This window comes from Miniopterus schreibersii (assembly GCF_964146895.1).
Source record: "Miniopterus schreibersii genome assembly, chromosome: 22".
NCBI classification, from domain to species: Eukaryota; Metazoa; Chordata; class Mammalia; order Chiroptera; family Miniopteridae; genus Miniopterus; species Miniopterus schreibersii.
The window spans coordinates 5,532,701-5,551,795 of record NC_138124.1 but is presented as its reverse complement, the minus strand read 5'-3'; the positions used below and the strand labels follow the sequence as shown (position 1 = coordinate 5,551,795).

The 19,095-nt window shown below is 45.0% G+C and overlaps 2 protein-coding genes across 4 annotated transcripts; both read right to left on the bottom strand.

Annotated features, from left to right (window-relative positions):
- Positions 1-726: 726 nt before the first annotated feature.
- On the bottom strand, positions 727-10,211 carry PSMA4 (proteasome 20S subunit alpha 4). Of its 3 annotated transcripts, XM_081124775.1 has the most exons (10): positions 9,730-9,836; positions 9,158-9,302; positions 8,602-8,625; positions 8,321-8,363; positions 7,892-8,054; positions 6,599-6,676; positions 6,195-6,283; positions 5,593-5,723; positions 4,976-5,099; positions 727-3,818 (listed from the first exon to the last, which is right to left on the bottom strand). In XM_081124775.1, the coding sequence occupies exons 3-10, from the start codon at positions 8,602-8,604 to the stop codon at positions 3,664-3,666; spliced, it is 786 nt and encodes a 261-aa protein (XP_080980901.1). In that variant the 5' UTR covers positions 8,605-8,625; positions 9,158-9,302; positions 9,730-9,836; the 3' UTR covers positions 727-3,663. The 3 variants fall into 3 exon arrangements, with proteins under 3 accessions (XP_080980901.1, XP_080980900.1, XP_080980902.1); XM_081124774.1 differs by lacking the exon at positions 9,158-9,302 and having other exon boundaries at positions 9,730-10,211; XM_081124776.1 differs by lacking the exons at positions 9,158-9,302; positions 9,730-9,836 and adding an exon at positions 9,458-9,552.
- HYKK (hydroxylysine kinase) lies at positions 10,153-17,694 on the bottom strand. The gene is made up of 6 exons (XM_081124773.1): positions 17,529-17,694; positions 14,234-14,598; positions 12,831-12,970; positions 11,725-11,908; positions 10,863-11,319; positions 10,153-10,211 (listed from the first exon to the last, which is right to left on the bottom strand). The coding sequence occupies exons 2-6, from the start codon at positions 14,577-14,579 to the stop codon at positions 10,163-10,165; spliced, it is 1,176 nt and encodes a 391-aa protein (XP_080980899.1). The 5' UTR covers positions 14,580-14,598; positions 17,529-17,694; the 3' UTR covers positions 10,153-10,162.
- Positions 17,695-19,095: the final 1,401 nt, after the last annotated feature.

The following is a 19,095-nucleotide window of genomic DNA, read 5'->3' as shown; positions in this document are numbered from 1 at the left end:
TTTAGAAAAGCAATGAGAAGAAAAATAATAATTCTCCTTTAAGGCTATTTTTAAGTAGTTTATCTGTACTTTTGCCAAAGTCCACCAGTACGCTTATTCAGCATCTGGACGGAGCCAGTGAGGTATAACAGTGGCTAACTCTGGACGGGATAGGGTAGGCGATTTTTATTTAATTTATTGTGTATTTTCCAATGTGAACATGGACTGCTTTTGTGACCAGAAAAAGTCAGTTATTAGATTGTTCAGGACTCAGAAGCCAGTTCACCCTAGATTCTCCCATTGCTGATAGGGGAAAGTTCTGCAGACAAAGAATTTCTCAGAGAATGTTATCATATAAGGCTCTTGGGTACGAAATCAGAGACGTGGCCTTCCTTAGTGTTGGGCATAAAGGAACTTAGAGAACAGGTTCTTCCTGACAAGAGAAAAGGAAGTGAAAATCCTCTCCAACTGCAAGACCTACTTCAATGAAAACCAACAAATTCAAATACATTTACTCCAACAGTAAATCCAGTTCTCAGTTTTATGAGATGTCATAGGAGAAAATAGAGGAAAGTGGACTCCTTGTAAATCTGTATTGACAATATGAATGTATGATATAAAGATGGATTAAAAATACGGCAAGGTATGACCCAGCAATTCCAATTCTATATACCCAAGAGGAATGAAAACAACCCCAATGCTCATCCACTGATGAGTAAACAAATGTGATATAGCCGGACAGAGGAGTATTATTCAGTAATAAAAAAAAGGAATATTTATTCAGTAATAAAAAAAATGCGTTCATGCTGTTATTTCTTTCATCTAGTAAACAAAGAAACGAATGACCAATCCATGCTGCAACATAGAAGAACTTTGAACACATTACACTCCCTGAGAGAAGCTAATTCATATAGAATGCCCAGTACAGGCAAGTTGCAAAGACAGAACGTAGATTAGTGGTTTCCTAGGGCTGGGGGAGTCTCGGGGGTGATGGCAAAGTGTTGCAGGGCTTCTTTTTAGGGTGATGAAAACGTTCCAAGATTGTGGTGATGGATGGGTGCAGAATTTAAATGGGTGAATGTATGGTATATGAATGATATCTCAATAAAGCTGTTACCAAAAATATATATATAAATAAACCAAAAAAGGTAAATAACTACCTTATTTCATGTAATTCTGAATTTGTTCAGGAATGGGCAATTCTTAAGTAATCTGAACAATGAAATAAAATTTGCATGGTTAATTTAAATGCTACCTTTTAAAAATAGATACCAATTATATTTTTTAAACTGTGCATGATAAAGGTGATGAAACCACAAATTTACTAGCAGAATATTTATGTACTTTGGCATGGGAAGTATCATTATATGCATTATACTAATAAGAACTGTAAACGATCGCTAGCTTTGCCTACATAAGCACACACAAAACCCTCAGTATATGAGCATTAAAGACAAAAATGCAAATGCTAACATGGGAAAACATTTGTAACAGGTGACAAAGCTCATACATGAACTTTTTAAAGTGCTCTGACAGAAAATCAGGCAAGGAAGATGGACAAACAGTGTACAAAAGAATACAGCTGAGCAGCATCTGGAAATTTTAAAAAAGCATTTGACATGGTTTCACTCATTTGTGCAACGTTGCTTAAGAGTTCTTCCTCCGACCAGCTGTATTAGTCTCCACCTGGTCTCAGGCCAAAACAGTAACAAGAGACATTAGGAAATTTTAAAAGTACTTTATCGTGTCCACTTACTGTCTTCTTAGTGTTTGTTCTCCTTTTGCTCTATTTTGTGCCACATTTTTGTGCCTGCTTTTGTTTTCACTTTTTAACATGCCCCTAAGTACAGTGCAGGAAGGCTGAGATGTGCCCTATGAATAAAATACATGTTAGGTAACTTCATTTAGCCATATAGAGTGCTCTTGGCCAGGAGTTCAATATTAATTACCAAAGTATTTTAAATGAGATGTTTTTAAACAGAAACACTTAGAACAAGGTTATGCATTGATCAGTTGATGAGTGTTGCGACCAGAGGCTCAAAGGAACCTAGCCCTGTACTTCCCCTGGGAGCAATGCCTGGCATTTGCTAACTGTGTTCACGGTAACCTCATAGAACATAGCTACCTGAATAATGAAAGTAAGCTGTACAGAGTGAAAGGAAAATTTAGATTAAAAAGCACTATGTCAAAGGAGCTTGGAAATACCTTGGCCTGAACACCATGGAAGACTGCAAGGAACTGCTGCTCCTTGGAGCCCTTGAGGGAGGAGTCAGCTGGAAGGGCTCAGCTATAGCTTGGTCCCATCCCTGTCTGTCTGTTACTCATGGGGGGGGGGGGGGGGGAGGTTTGAAGAAATGCTAATGCCAGGGTCCCATCCGAGGTTGATTTGATTGTTGGGGAGCACACCCTGTGTAGAGATTTAAAATCTCTCGAGCTGATTCTAATCTGCAGCAAATCGAGTCTCAAATCTTAGTGCAGAGCTTGATAAAACAGATGGCTGGGCTCCATCTGTTCTTATTCGGTGGGTCTGGGATGGGACGCCAGAATTTGCAGGACTAGCGAATTACCAGGCCATGCTGGAGGTGGATGCGCTGCTCCACAGCACTGCTACCAGAGCGACAGCAACCTCAGCGAACTCAGGTTGGACAGAGCTCGGCAGTGGAGCTCCCTGCAGCCAAGACTGGTCCCACTTTTCCGGAGGCCTTAACCTCCTGCACAACACTTCCCACGTGCCTGTGTGGGCCTGTTCTAGCGGCAGGGTCCTCAACATTCTTTCCTCACACCCACACAATTCTGGCTTGGCTCAGCCCACAGGTTCATTCTCAAACCAATCCCCAGACACAGAGACAGGTCACCTGGTGAGCCTGAGGGATGTGCCCACCTGGAGTAGAGGGACAGAAAACCAGACTGTAAAAACCATAGCTAAGAGGAAGATAAACTCGAGATAGTTATCTCTTGGGGGGTAAAGAGAAATGAGATCTGAAAGGGACACACAGGGGCTTCAAAAGTACTGATTAAGTTGTTCCTGAGAATGGGTAGTGGGTACAGGGCTTTCACATTAATTGGGCCTTTCACGTCTGTGTGATCTGTGTATAAATGTATGTATATAAATGCACCCCCACAGAATTTTAAGTCCAGTAGGAAGATCCATCATCATCAAAGGCTGGCAACACCTAGAGGAGTGTGATTCTCCCTTCACTGGATGGGCCTCACCTGACATTCCCATCAGAGGCCTAGGGCCATGGGTTCCCCAAGATGGTAGGGGACACAGCAACAGAAACCTTCAGGGCACAATTCCCATCCTTCCCTCCTTATAATACTCACATTTCTGTCAATTTTAACAACCTGTGTAAATGTAACTGCAAGGGCTGCCACAGTACACCAAAGCATGAAAGACCACAGACCTATCAATCCTGGCATCTAACAATTACTGCTATGACAATTTTTTCTTCAACACTTCCATTCTTTCCAAGTTTTATTCCAAAAAAGGGGGAGGGGGTATTAAAGGTCCATGAAGAGCAATCATCATTCAACTGGACAGAATAATCAAGGGCCCAATCAGATGGTACCATCCTACTTTCCCACATCCAGGCTGAAAAAGGCCAACGCGTTCCCAACATGGAAGAGGACAGCTTTCCCACTGCCAGGGGGCCCCGAGAGTTATAAATGCCCCAATTTTGCCTTCTATTTGTCTTTTTCTTTTTGTTCTTTCTCCTTCTTCTCCCGCTCAGCCTTAGCTTCTTCTTCCTCATGCTTTTTGATCAACTGCTCCACTTCCTTCTGCTTGAGAACTCTGATGACCGTCTTCCCATTCTCTCTTGTTAGGGTGGCAATTTCCACTAAAAGCAAACACACATGTGTTACGGGCAGGCACATCTGCAAACTGAATGGCAATCGCAGCTCAGCCCCGTCCCCACATTTCAGCCTTCACGTACCACTCTTCCACGCTTCATGCTCAATACAATTCATGGATACTTTCATGGGAACAAAACACCTTCAATTTTGTAATACTTTTATTAACATTTTTACTTAAGTATCTTCCTTCTCACCCATTCCAACCTTATGAGCCACCGTTTTGTCACTTTCTTGGAAAAAGTAAAATCAGCCAATTGCTCGAGCTAAACTTCCATTGGCTGTGCTGAACAGAAGGAACTGCAATTTCCTTGTTGGAACCTCTGAAGGCTCAGGCAGAATCTTTAATGAGTAATTACACTAACTTTTCATGGACTTTTCAAACCTCTTTTCAAAACAAAGGCATGAAAAGCAGGTTCCATGATTATGGACAAGAAAAGTAGACTTATTTCAAAAGAAGGAATTTTTTGAGTAGGGAGAAACTGAGTAGAAATTGAAAACAAGCAGTATAACAGAGGGCAATGTGTACATAAATGGCATCTTCTAAGGAGGACCAGGAGTGACATTATCCTAAACTAAATCAGTATGTTAATTTACAACTTTTAAAAAACATTATTTAGAAATATTTTATTTGGTTACGTAACTTAAGCTAAATAAAGCATTTAAAATTGTAAACATGGGCTTAGCATATGAGATCAGTAGACTGAGAAGAACAGAGAGATACCACAACACATGCACATGTTGTATCTCTGGTAAACTACACAATACATACATATAAATAACTACATATATGTTCATATGTATACATGAACGTAGACATCACTGTCAAGAAGCTGGTAAGATAATTATCAACTGAAAGTAGCACTGTTCAGATCTCCAACTCCGACCAGTGAGTACATTCAAGCTCAAGTCCTTAAGCTTGAAACACCATGTGGGCTTACGGCTCAACAACTTATTGCTGCTGACCTTCGTCAAGTCACTTAACCTCACCAAGCCCTAGTGTCCTTATTTAGGAAATAGGTATAAGGCCACCTAACTCACAAGGTTGCAATTTCAGTGAACAGATGTTAAAAGCCTAACACAGTAGCTGCTCAATTAATTCCCTCACGAAAGCGCACAAATTAGAGGAGGGAACATAAATTACCTTTTTCGGCAGAGAGTTTGCTAACATCCATGGTTTTATTGAGGACTTTGATGGCTAAAGCAAGTGCTGACTTCAGTGTCATTTCTCCTTCTTTGTAGTCTTGTTTTAACATGGACACGGCTGCCTATGAAACAAAAAAAATAAAGAGAATTTCCTTTAAATTTTTGCATTTTTTAGGAATATAAACTGGACAGAAACATAGTGCCTGGGTTATTATTGGCATATAACCCATACAAACAACTTTGATGTTAGGGACGAAGACATGGGATAGGGTAGAGGTGGGGGGTGTTGATGCTCTGTGAATGGAGTCTTTAACCTGGGGCCTCAGACCTCCAAGGATCCGTGATAGAATTCAGGGGGGGCTTTGCGAATCAGGATGCAAAAAAAATTACATTTTATTTTCACCATTTCTCATTGAAAATTAGCGTTTCCTTTATTACAAATGTAGGCAATTTACCCCAATAGCATTAGCAGAACCTGCGACTTCATTACCAGTAACAATCACAGATATTAAGGCTGTTGCAGCTATCTTAAAATACTGTTTGCACTCTTCACTATTTCAAAATTATGGTAGTTGTTAGACCTGCTAGATTTTATAGCAACACAAAAATACTCACGGCGCTATTATTTCCAATGCACGTGGCTTTCCATCCCCCATAATTTCCACTAGGATCACTCTGATAAAGCTGAAAGCCATAGTGCTTATCCCAGCCGATGTACAGCAATGAAACACCAAAGGGACGTTTTCCTTTGACAGAGACAAAAAGTCAAGCGTATCAACAATCTAATTTAGTATTGCTATAGTTACCTGAGCTCACTGAATGTAGCTGAAACCCTTCTCTGTGAAGCTAAGCATTCATAAACTGCTTTATGTTCCACCAAAATGTCCACTTTTGTTTCAAGGATTTGGACACAGCCTTGTTTCTGGGATTTGGGCACAGCCAGGAGACAGAATAGACACAGAAGATCATGGTGAATTTCATTATTATGTAAAAAGAAATTTGTTTCCAGATTTGAAAATGTTATTTTGGTCTCTCAATAGTCTATTAATAAAACATGATAATCTACATCATGGAAGTCAGTTATTTCATGAAGCAGAAATGTACAAAAAGTATTTACTTACTGATTTAATTTTCAATTTCTTTTTAGCATCTCAAAATTATCATTACTCAGAGAATATTTTCACTTTCTGGAATAAAATTTGCCCAAAATCCCATACCTCCAAACTGTGTATAAGCTTGTTTGATATCACACAGGGCTGTAACCAACTGCTCACAAGGAATTGGCTCCTGGTACTGTAATAAATACCTAGGATGAAGAAATTGGCATATTAGTATCTTTTTCTAAAACACATATGTATTCTAAATAAAATACTCTCTGAAAAGAAAGCTATGCCATGGGACAACACAATAGTCGCTTGTAATTTGAAAGGGGAGGAGGGAGCAGGAGAATGTCAACATCCTAATATTTTTATGGTAAATAACATTGTACAAGTTTGGATTAAAAAAGAAAATAATTTTCAATTAACAGATTTGTAAAGACCTCAATCTTTGCAAAATTGAGTTCTCCTTAGAAACTTCAAACTAATTTATATATCATCAATTATGCTCTTTATGACCATACCTTTGAGCAATGAGTCTCAGTTCATTAGTCAGAACATTGGCGTCAGAAGTAATGCCAGCCACACTGCAAGCCATGTCCCTGGAGGAAAAGGAACATATTGATGCATAAGCCTGGAAGACGATTTAAAGGGTCCTTTACAAAGTATTACAAAGTGCCAAGTTCTATTAGTTTACCATGCTTCCTTCAAAGGCTACAGACGTTTTGTTTGAATAGAAATTTTATCTTGTAGGATAAACCGGACATCAGTTAACATAAAAGATAAACAGTGCCCCCCTTCAGTGCTTCAATAGGTGTATTTATCACTACCCCACAGTGAATAGGGCGAGGGAATGAATACTAGGAAGCTAAAGGAAATCCCGAGAAGATTCAGAAACAGGTTTTGCTAGACATGAAGCAAGACTACCCTATGATCTTGGGTAGTAAAGATTCTCACCTCCTAAGGCCTGGCTTGATGGGGGTAAAGTGAGGGGACTCAGGGCTAGGCTCCAACAAAGGGTGCATTTCCTTTCTTTGCCCCCATTCTCTGAGGGCTGCCCCAACTCCCCTATAGCTGACACCCTCTGTCACTATGCCTAGGCAAGCCTGCAAGCTTTCGAGTGGGGCCAGCAGTGACTCTGTGGAGGGATGACACATCCTTGGACAAGTGTATCAAAAGCCCTATAACCAGCATTCACTTGGCCCAAGACTCAGGGGAAAGACTCTCATGGGCAAATCCAGCTCTCTGATAGCTAGGGAATCCGGCACACTCAACTACTGGAAACTAACAGGGCTCATCTAAACTGTTCCCAGACCTCCAGGAGGTAGGATTCAGTATACTTCAACAAAATTCCTGGGTAGCCATTCTGAACAATACTTTTGAGGACCTGCTACATGTCAGACACTGTGCTAGTGGATTTCACTCATTTTATTCTATTTCATTAAACTCCCACCACTCTAGGAAGCACTAAGGCCCAGAGAAGTTACACAATTGGTGCAAGGTCACACAGCCTGTATCAGTAGCGTGTAGACTTAACCCAAATCTGTGTGACTATCATGCCTACAACCTTAGCAATACCAAATACTATTTCTCCACTAAGTGCCTGGCCCTGCACTTAAAAAAAGGAGTAACACATAGTCCTAAGGCTCAAGGAGGTTTCAAATACAATAAAAATTAAAAATTTCCACAAGTAAAAACACAATAAACTCTTCACTTCAATCTTACTATGTCACATGGAAGAGCCCTCCCAAAATATGACAGATCCTACTTATGTGAGCACAAGATATTTAAACTCTTTTCCCCAAGAGATCACTTACTCATTGAGTTTATAAATTTTTTCGGAAAAAAAGACTTCATCAAGAAGCTTGTGGATGTTGCGTCGCTCTGCTGCAAGCAAAACACCATCGTTTGCTAAAATTCCCAGACAGGTGCCTGCATGTCCAATCGCCTCCATGGCATATTCAACTTGGTACAAGCGACCTGCAAAACACAAACAGTGAGACATCAAGATTCCCCTCTGGGTGTTTGCACCACAGGTCCAAGAAAATAAGCAGGGACATGGACAGGCTACACACAAGAGCACCACTTTCATTCTCCCATGTGGCATGTTACAACCCGGTGACCATTATTACTTCAAAGCACAAAGAGAATGAACCACTATAAAAAAAGCTTGCCAGATTTTCACCCCCCAAAATGTCAAACACTTAAAAAAAATTTTGAGACGAATTAGATAATTTCTATTTTACCTTCTGGAGAAAATATAGTGGTCCTGGAGTCATATCTTCGAGACTGCAAAGGAAAAACACACAAGTCATTCCTATTCACTGAAAGTAACTCCTGCAAGCCCACCAATCACCTTATAAAAAATACTGGCACACAAAGTCCACGGTGTAGGAGGGAACTGATAAGGTGGGAGACACCATTCCACCTCCTTTTCCTCCCACTCCAATTCTCTCATGCAAGTCTGTAAGCTGAGTACAAGCAATACACCATCAGGCAATAGCTTACTGACAGGTGTATAACTTACCATGTTTTCTGAACTTTATAGCTCCTGCAAAAAGAAAATAGGACACTTATTAAAATGAAATTTACAATTTAAATAGCATTTCCATGACTTAACAAATATTTCGTTCACTGCCTTCATTCAGTGAGGTTACAGTCTGGTGGTCAGGTGAGGGAGGCAGACACAGACGATTACAAAAGCATTGTGGACATTGAGGCACCAAGGATGGAGCGGGAAGAGGGATGAAGAAAATCAAGAAAGCACTTTTGTGAAAAACCAAAACAGACAATGAGCCCAAATTAGAGATGGTAGATGCAGGAGGAGAACCTTTAGGTCTAAGAGCACGAATTGGGGAAGAAGAGGGGGAGTCCAGGCAGAGGAAAACAGTTTGAGCAAAGGACACTGAGGCAGGGCAGCTCATGGGCAAGAGACAAACTGCTCAAGCTAAAAAACAAGAACATGAAGAAGCTAGAAAGCTAAGCGAGTGTCCCTTCCGATCACGTAGAGTCTAGAATGGAGCGTTAAGAGGGTCAGGATGGGCCCTGCACTGTGGAAGGCGGCGGGGAGGCAATCTCTGCACCTCTATTCCAGCGAAAGACGCGTCGGGGCTCAGCGTGATTCAGGGCAAAAGCTAGACCTCAGGCTCCAAAGGCCAGATCCCGAAATCGAAACACCAGGCATTACGTCTGAGGGGCGCGCGCGCCCAGATAAGAACCGTGAGTTTTCTGTGTTAGGCAAAAGGGGCTCCAGTGGGTGATGGTGGGCTGGGGGCCTCAGGGCCTGCCTGGCACTGACGGAGGCGGGGACCAGGGACGAGGCCGCCGGGCTCGCTCTCACCCCCAGCCCCACGCCGGGGCCCGCCGCACCCCTGGGCGCTCACTTGGCTAAGTGCGGCTCTTCCCCGGAAAGAAGCCGCGCTCCTCGGTGTCGCCCCCGCCGCCCCCCGGTCCCAGCCCCGCGTGTCGGTTCCGCACCGGGCCGACGGCGGCCGGCAGGGGCCAGCCCGTCACCCAGGAGCAGCGCACAGTCATCGCGCTGTAGCGGCTCCAGGCGGAACGGCTCTGCCGCGGCGCCCACGACCCTCGCCCGCCCACACGTCCGCCCTCGGGGCTGGCGACCAAGCTTCGGCGGTGCCGGGAAACACGGACTCACCGGAGAAAAGACGCTAGAGTTGAGGTCTTCGGGGAGAGTTCCACCCCACGAGAGGAAACCACCAGATACCCAAGCGTCCGCTGCCAATATGGCCCCCACGCGTGCGCAGAGCCACCGGGGGCGGGGCTGAGGACGCGGAAGTCCTGCGGGGGCGGGGCCGAGGACCCGGAAGTCCTGAGGGGGCGGAGATGCCGCCGGGTGGAAGCGGAGATGCTGCCCGGTGGGAGGGGAAAGACGGGGTGCAGCGGCGCTGGCGGGGTCCTCAGCCTGAGGACTGGGCTCCATACAGTGCGGGGAGCGCAGGAAGACCCCAGCGAAGGAGAGTGTGGAGTTAACAGCTCATCCTCTGCACTTTCACGCTGTGTTCACTTTCCCTTCAGCACTGTCACCTAGGACGGCACCAGTGTGGACCCCAAACCTTGCTCACTGCTCCTTAGTCTCCTCCTCTACCTTTCACCTCGTCAGACCGAGTCTCCGCCAACCTAAAGCGATACGAACCATCACCACACAAACAGCATTTCTCTTCTTTACCGAAACTCATTTTTTTTTAATGTGTTCATCATCCATCGCTCCTTTCTAGCTTCATTCTCTATGTGAACTATCTACTATTCGTGTTTTAAGTGTTTTGGGAGGTTAGAAGGCTGACGAGGTCTGAAATAGACCTTGAGGGACTATCGGATTCAATATGTCATTCTGCGTGTTTCATACACAAGGCCAAGACCCAGAGAAAACCATGACTGTTCACGTGGAATTTTAGTTTAAAATATCCTCATGAGGTTTGAAGGCCTTAGTGGCTTCACATGCTTGGATGTGTTCCATCAGTTCATTTTTTAAAAAATAATCTTTTTTGGTGTCAGAGAGAGGGAGAGAGAGAAACATCAATGATGAGAGAGTCATGGATCGGCTGCCTCCTGCTCGCCCCCTGCTGGGGATCGAGGAGCCAGCAACCCAGGCCTGTGCCCTGACAGGGAATCCAACAACGATCTCCTGGATCCTAGATCGATGCTCAACGGCTGAGCCACGCAGGCTGGGCCCATCAGTTCATTTTAAACTGTGCAGGAAAACCCTTCATAGACATATTTGTTCCTATTGGGTTAACGACCCAAGTTCATACGGACTTTTATCCAACTCACATGGAGATCCCAGGTTCGTAGGACTTGGCGGTGTTAAACCAGATTTCTTCTACAGCCTTCCGGCCCATGTCAAACATTTGCTGTAAGTGCTTCCACCCAGTTTTTGCAGTAATCATGAGGTATTCTTCGTTCTCTGGGTGTAGCTGGCAAGAGTATGTAGCCATGACAAGGGACTGACAAAAACGACTGCACACAAGCAGAAACAAAGCACCCCTCTCCACAGGTGTGAGTGGGATTATACTTTCAAACCCTGCAAGGACATGACCACCTACTTGTATAGGATCCTTGCTTTCAATCATCATGTACATGATGGTGATGGCCACTTCAAACACATAGTAGCCATAGCTCATGTCATCAAAGTCTAAAATCCCAGACACGTGATAGACGGCATCTCCAAAGGCTGACTTGCTGGACTCTACTAAAATGTTATGGTCGTTAAGATCTCCGTGATTGATACCTGAAAGGAGAAAAGTCAAGCTATGCAAGAACAGTCATTTAACACTCCAGTTCGTTCTCTTTCCATTTTGCTTTTTCAGGCGTGGCCATTTGAATAATCTGATGAAGAGTCAGAGATAAAAAAAAAAAAAAGCCAAACCCTATTTTGCTTGAAGCAAAAGAATTTCCTCTGTAAAGGACAAAAGCAGCTAATTCTGGTGGTGTTTTCACTTTTGCTTCTCATTAGGACACGGTCAGCAGGAGGAAGGTGTAGTTGCTGCCAACACCCAATTTGGCTACCAGAGGAGTAAAGAGAAAAGGAGAACTGCCCCAGCCAGAAATGCAAAATATATATTCATATTATAAGAATCAAGTTGGACAGTTTAAATACCAAGGAAAATACTCATTTGACTGGGGGGATACTCACACTCTCGAAAATGACTTAAGTTGGTCATTACTTCATCCTTGAACAGCCGGATGACCTGTTCCACAAGCTCACGATTTCTATCCTGGCCCAAGGCATAGAGATATTTCTCCAGAAGAGGAACATTCTTCAGATTCCAGATGAAGTTCTCCCGACGCAGACAGCTTAACTCTGGGTGATGGAATTTCTAAACCAGAAGCAAGAAACTCTTAGACTCTTGGCAGTCACAGCAGCCACGACTGAGAGATCTGTGTTAAAAGACAGCACCCTGCAAGGGGCGGGCCTGGGGAGTGCCTTAGGGAGAAAGCTGGCAGTGCCCATTCACACACATCCACAAATGGGGGTCATTTCATGTTGTACAGGCCCACAGCTCTGAGAGCACATTCCTATCTCACTTGTTCCTCTTAATTGTCCATAGACGGGTGTTCTCCCCACATGTTCTGCCTGGGCCCCTTGCTGCCTCTGCCTTCATCTTCTACTTCTGCTCACTCCCCTCCGGCCACCCTGGCCTTCCTGCAGGTCAGAGAACCATCCAGACACGTTCCCACCTCCGCCCTTTGCATTTGCTGTTTTCTCCTCCTGTGATGCTCACCCAGGTATCCAAAGGGCTAGTGCCTCATTTCCACCAGGTCTTTAGACAAGTCAGGGGTATGGGGTGAACATATGTGAATAAATGAAGATGCTTTGTAGGTGGGTCTGGGGATACTTGTCATACATGACATCGTTTCTAGAGGCAAAAACCTTAACACAAGTCATTTTAACCCACTCATTGCTTCATATAGAGCTCTGTCTGGCTACACCTTATCTGGATGAAAACTGCAGGTTTTAATTTGTGAATAAAGACTGTTTTCAGTGAGCAGCATAAACAATATCATGAATTTCTAAAAATGTAGGGAATCTTGCCAATATACCAGTAAAGTACAGACCAGGGCAGAAAGAAGCCTTTCTGTCATAAAGTCACATACCTGGGATCCTGTTTCCTTTATAACACTTCAGGAGGCACCATATGTAAAAAGAGAGCCTGACACTGGACTTACTTTAGAAATGAAATAAATCAAACCCAGACAAATAAAAAATTCTCATAAACCAAAGGAAACACCAAATCTTACCTCCAGTGTCTTATCCAATTTGGCTGCGAGCCTTCCGATTTCATATGCTAGCTGCGGGCTGACGGGAATCTCAGCTATGGGTCTCCCTGGGAGGTAGGTCAGCAGCCTCACCAAGTAGCTCTTGATTTCGGAACCACCATCTAGATGAATGGAAAGATATATCCTGTCGAGTCATCTCGCAAAAAATCTGAGGTTATTCTGCCTTTATAATAGGACTTGGAGAAGACAAAAAACATGTGCTAACCTAAAACAACCAGCAGGATTCTCTGAGGCAGGGCTGAGAGGGGGGAGCAAGAAGGTGGGATAGATGAACCTCAGAACATGGGAATCAGCCATTTACCTACCACCAAAATTATAGCCCCAACTCTGCCAGCCTCCGCTCTACACACACGTTACCCACTCTGGTAAATGAATGCCGAAAAAGACTTTTCATAAGTTTACAATTGAGGAAAGAGTGATATAAAGAAATGACTGTTTCAGAATCACAGGCTCTGCAGGAGCAAACCGAGGCACAGGCTGTTTGCAACACAGGACAATAACTACCCCTCAGGGACTGTAAAACCTCAGCTGCTCAGAGTAATGCACATTAAGAAAGAATGGGAAAGCCCTGGCCAGTGTTGCTCAGTGGTTAGAGCATCACCCAGCACCAAAGGGTCGAGGGTTTGATTCTCAGTCAAGGGCATATACCTGGGTTGCAGGTTTGATCCCTGACCCTGGCTGGGTCTCGCATCAATGTTTCTCTCTCTGTCTCCCTCTCCCCTCCCTCCCACTCTCTCTAACAAATAAATAATTGATGGAAAAAATATCCTCAGGTGAGGATTAACAACAGCAAAAGACAGAATGCGAGAATAATTACGAGAGAAACAGTTAAAATTCGAAACCTTAAAAAATTCCTAGGAGTTGATTTCGGCCTGCTGTTTGGAGAACTCGATTAGGTACAACTTAACATTTTAGCATTTAGAAGTGAAAGGGATCAGTTGTCACAGATGAGGACTTGTGGCCTTAGGAATGTAAGTGATGTGCCCAAGTCACATAGACAGTAACGGCAGTGCTGGGATCTAAAATTCCTGATTTCTTGTTCTGCGTTTTTTTCTATTACACCACAGCACTAAAATATACAGCTGGTCTGATGAATAAAAGTATTTACTTTTAATTTTTCTGCTCAGAAACAAACAAACAACAAAAACATTCCCAATTTCCACATGTCTCCTCTTACTTATCCATCAGGTTACACCAAATCCTGGCTCTCACCACTTCTGAATGAGAGGCCCAGCCACCCCTTTGGTGATGCTGTGGCTTCTCCCAACTGCTGAAAAATAACTGTGTCTCCACTTGGAATGACCAGCCTGTTCTTGATTAATGTACATGGACTGGTGTTGACTGGTGGGGTAGTGGTCTCTTACCTACAGACACAAGAGAGGTTAAGTTGTCTCCTTTGGTACGACACACAGAGGATGTTGGAAATCCAGCCTCTTGCAGGAACATGATGACGTGGGTCTGCACCTCAGTCAGGTCTGGGGTTTTGCTAGACTCAGTGTTGCTTATTTTGAAGACATACTCAGTTGGGCCATCTGTAGTGCCTTCAGTTCTTAAAATGCACACACGAAAGTTTTGGTCATCATAGCTAGGAAGTGGCTGGATCTTGGAAACTTTGAACCCATATACCGATTCCACTAGTGCACAGGCTTGCGCCTCGCTGAAAGCAGGTTTGGCAGAAGCCTGGGATCGCTGGTCATCTCCGCTTGACATTATGTCTAGGGAAAACAATCTAGAAAGGGGACATATAATGAATATGTTTATGTAAGTGAGTTTCCTTAAGACAGGCCAGTGTTTCTCAACATTGATTCTGTACTTCTGATTATTCATTTTCACTCATAAAGTTAAAAAATGAAATCAGTCAATAAGATAAAGTAGATGTTTTGCAGGTGAATAAAAATCCTCATACCATAAATTATTTCTAAACCCATTTTGCAAAACGAAGGTATGTTTCCAGAGACAGAACGCAGGCCAGGAAAGTACTTTGGTATCACCTAGTCCAATGCCTCCCCTACCCCACCTCTATCAACTTTATTTATAGGGGAAATTTAGGTCCTGAGAAGTTAAGTGCCTTGCCCAAAAGTACAGACCAAGTCACAGCAAGAACTCAGCTCTAGAGATTTCTAATTCATGATGATGTTCTTTGGACTCTATTACTATTAGTTTGGGTTAAAATTTAATTTCAAATACAGTGACGCTACTTTTCTATCCACAAGTTTTGTTAAATTATAAGAATCATCTAGATTATCACGCATACTTTCAAACATAAAAGTGTTGACTGATGTGAGATACTCTAGTATATATGAAGATGAGCTAAGAGAGCTGAAGAGTTAACTCACTGTCACAGATATCCTAAACGATAAACAACTTAAAAGCTGTTAAAACAAAACAAAACAAAACAAAACAAAAAAACAAACACCACCACCAAGTTATAAGGCAGTAAGTAATAAACTGATAGAACACTTGGTATATTTCTGGAATATATATATATGGCAAAGCTGGGCTTCTGGACATCCTTTTGGAACCAAATATTTAAGTTCCTTGCAATCTCACTTCCTTCTTTTCCCAAAAGTTTTTATTCCAACCTTTCCTTCGTACTAAATTATAAATAATAACATCTTGGGGGTGGGTTGCACTTTAGGGTTATATAAAAATGAATCTCAGAAACAGTTAGCTCTTGATAGAAACCAGAACAGGTGTTGCTTCTGGCAGGGAGGTGGCAGTGAGGGAACTTTCTGGAAGGAAAATGTCCTATATCTCCACTAGACTCTTTGGTTACACAGGTATACATTGGCCAAAACTTAGTTTAAAACTTAAGTAAGCATAAGATCTGTAAATCTCATTCCGTGTAAACTTGGCTCAGTGCTATTAAGAGCATAAACCCAACCGCCACTCCCCTCTGCATCCCCACCTTCCCTGATCCTCCTACCCAAAGTGATTTCTCTGCCTCTAAACTTGCATAGCCCCTGTTCCCACCACCTGTTACAGTCACTGCATTCTTGCCAATCACTTCTCATGTGTACTTTCCGACCAGAGCAATTGCTTTCAGGAGCAAATTAAGTCGTTCAGATTTTGTTCATGAAAGATATTGTGACAAGGCCTGAATGGGGTTTCATAGCAATCTTTGCATCTGAAACTTCTGGGAACCAGTATATCCTGTCACACCGAATTTGGCCTTAAGACTTCACATGGAATTTTAACATTCCTTCTGGAGATCTATAAACTGGTGTAAGGCCAGTATTTAGAATGTAATGTGAACTAAAGCTTTAACTCCAAAATGAAATCCTGGAGTAATTTCTCAATTCCTAAAGTGTTAAGGGGGAAAAAAATGTTTAAATAACGTGTTAAGGATGTCAGAATAATTCTGAATTTGTTATGAATTATGTCCTTAAAGTTGGAAGGAGCCTTAGAGGCAATTGGTGAAGGCCAATCTCCCTTCCATTCTACAAAATGCTCCTATAACATCCTTGAACGGGGCCTGCTAAGCTTCCACTTAACAGTCTTGTTTTCTAAATCAGTGTAAAGCACTGTTGGCAGCTCCAGCCATCAAAAGACAGCCTGGTGTAAGAGAAGTTGCTGCGCTAGTTAAATGTATTTTATCAAAATAGGAAAAGAAATGGAGGAAACAGAGTTACTACACTGGGAGAAATAAAAGATATTTTAGTCCCCGGTCTGCTACCTTATGGGGAGCTGGATTAAATCATCCCTAAAAGTCCCCTGTAGCTCTAACATTCTATGCTTGTAAAATTCTTTCTTTTTGAGCTTAAATTTGCATATTTTTGTTGTTGTTGTTTTTGTTTGCTTGTTTGTTTTTGCTGTGTATACAAAGACTCCAAATCATGGAACTAATACAGATCAAGTGAGTTCCTGAAAGTAAATAAATGCAAAGAAAGGTGTTCAACCCCACGTCCAAATCCTACAGGCAGCTGGGCTGTGCTCCTCGCCAGCAGGGTTTTCACTTCGCTCCTGAGAAAGTGCCCAGGAAGCATATGTTTTCCAGCTCCAAGCCTCAGGCCCGAACCCCCACAACCTTTGTTCTACAACCACGGGGCTGGACCTTAAACTCCGCACTGTGTGCAAGGGACACCAGACACATCCTTCCCTCTCCTTCACTCCAAAGTCCAGTGCATTCGGCTCGCGCTCCCACCCACCCACCCTTCTGCTCCTGCGGTTCCTCCGCCCTGTCCCTTCGAGGCTGGCGAGCGGGGACTTTGCAGGCAGAGGTCCCCACCCCTGCACCTGGCCCAGGTGCCACTAACGAAAGAAGGTCCCTGCCTCCTCTCCAGGGGCTCGGAAACAGAAAGGGAAAGTGGAGCCTGATTTTGGAGGGCGATAGCAATGCCCTGCAGGGCGCTGCGAGGGGCTTCCCGCTGCGTGGGTGGCAGCGGGGGCCGAGCCGGCTGCAGGCGTCTGCGGACCCAAGACGCGGGCGTCACCCAGGTCGGGGTCCCAGCGCCAGGGCGCCACGAGGTCCAGCGGGGGCCGCCCCCCTGCGCGTCTCCCGGCTCCAGGCCTGGGGTCCGGAAGGAGGGGGCCGGCCGTCGGGCACCAGCGGGTCTCAATCGAGCCGGAGGCACTGACTCGCAGGCTCGCAGCGAGCCTCTGCGCGCGCGGGACGGTCCCCAGGGGCCCGGGCTCGCCCCCGCTTCCCCGCCCGCTCACCCCGCACGACCCGCGGTCCTGAGGCGGCTTCCGCTGTGCAGCGGCCGGAGCTGAGGTCTGGCGCTTGCGCGGGGCCGTCTCGCGCGGCCCGGTCTCTCGTGGGGTGGTCGCAACCTGACAGCTGCGCCTCAGTCCAGCCGGGCTCAGAGCCCGAGATCTCTGACTCTTGATTGGCTCCTCGAGAATCCTCCTCCGCCAATCAGCACAGGCAACGGGGCGAGGCCCCGCCCCGGCCTGCCCTAGGAGGCTGTAAACAAAAAAAAAAAACACAAAAGACAGAGGCCAGGCTTCTGATTGGCTTTCTGCAATCCGGCCCCGCCTTCTCTCGGTGCTTATCCCGTCAGAATCTGGATGCCTTCCCGCAGAACCGGGCTTCTGGTTCTTGATTGGTTCTCCGAGATTCTGCCCCGCCCCTTGGTGAGCAGCTCCTTGCAGGCTTCAGGCTATTGGGAGGCAATGCGCAGTTCCCCCAGTCCACGTAGGAGGCTTCGTGGACCGTTTTTCTAGGGGTCGTAGGTGTCTGGGCACAACTGGCACCCTTTTTTCTTCCCCTCCTTCCTTCCCTCCCTGCAGGTAGCACGCATCCCGGAGGCCGCCTTCGCATCGAAGGCCCAGAACTACAGTTCTGGTTGGAGTTCCCGGCGATCGGGCTGGTTGCGTTCTGCACAGAACCGAGCTCCCACATTCCCAGTGGAAAGTGAAATGGCCTTGCAGAATAGGTCTGCACCTCCTAGTGCTGATGGGGAACTGAGGCTCAGGGGGCGCAGAGCCTCGACCACACACACAGCACCCAGTTTTCTGTCCTCTTCCCAAGCCATTGAGTTCATATGGAAAGGGAGCGGGAGGTTTCCCAGGAGTGAGTGACCACAGCTTAGGTCTGGAGCGATAAGTGGTTCATTTACACTGAGCAAGAGGAACTAGCGGTTTGGTCAGAATCTTTAGTGCAGTCGGAGGATTCTCTCCCTGCAGGAAAGTGCAGAAGCACGTGATTTTCAGGAGGCTGAGAATCACGGTGTAACAGCCGGGTCACTGGGTAATCCTCCTTGTCAAGGGCACCAGGCTCCGGGGGACAGCTGGATGCACTTCTGCAGCCCGCAGGACTTCTCTACTGAGGAGGGATCTAGGCACCCGCCACTCACGTCTGCATCTCGGTCCTTAATTTTTGTAGATGCACACTCCCCCTCCCCCATGCTTTTGTTTTTTCTATCAGGATACAGCAAACTCAGTTATCTAGTCACCTTGATAGCCTTGGACGTTTCCCAAACCTCCACTGAGGGATGGCCACTTTCCCCCTTTAGATTTGCTTATCTGCTTCACTTCTAATCTCCAAGAAGCACCCTTTTTACAGCCCCAGGGCGACATTCTTAACATTTCATTCCTTAGGCAGACTGATTTTCTGCAACTAGAATCTGACTCCTGTTGGCCCCTTTGCGCCCCTCTACATGCTGTCCCCGCAGGCAGCTCCTGAACTCTCTCCCCCTTCTCACTCTGTCCGTTTTTCCCCCTCCTCTCCTTGGGATGAGGGAATGGAAATGAGGACTGAAATCTGGAAACTGGTGAGAACTGA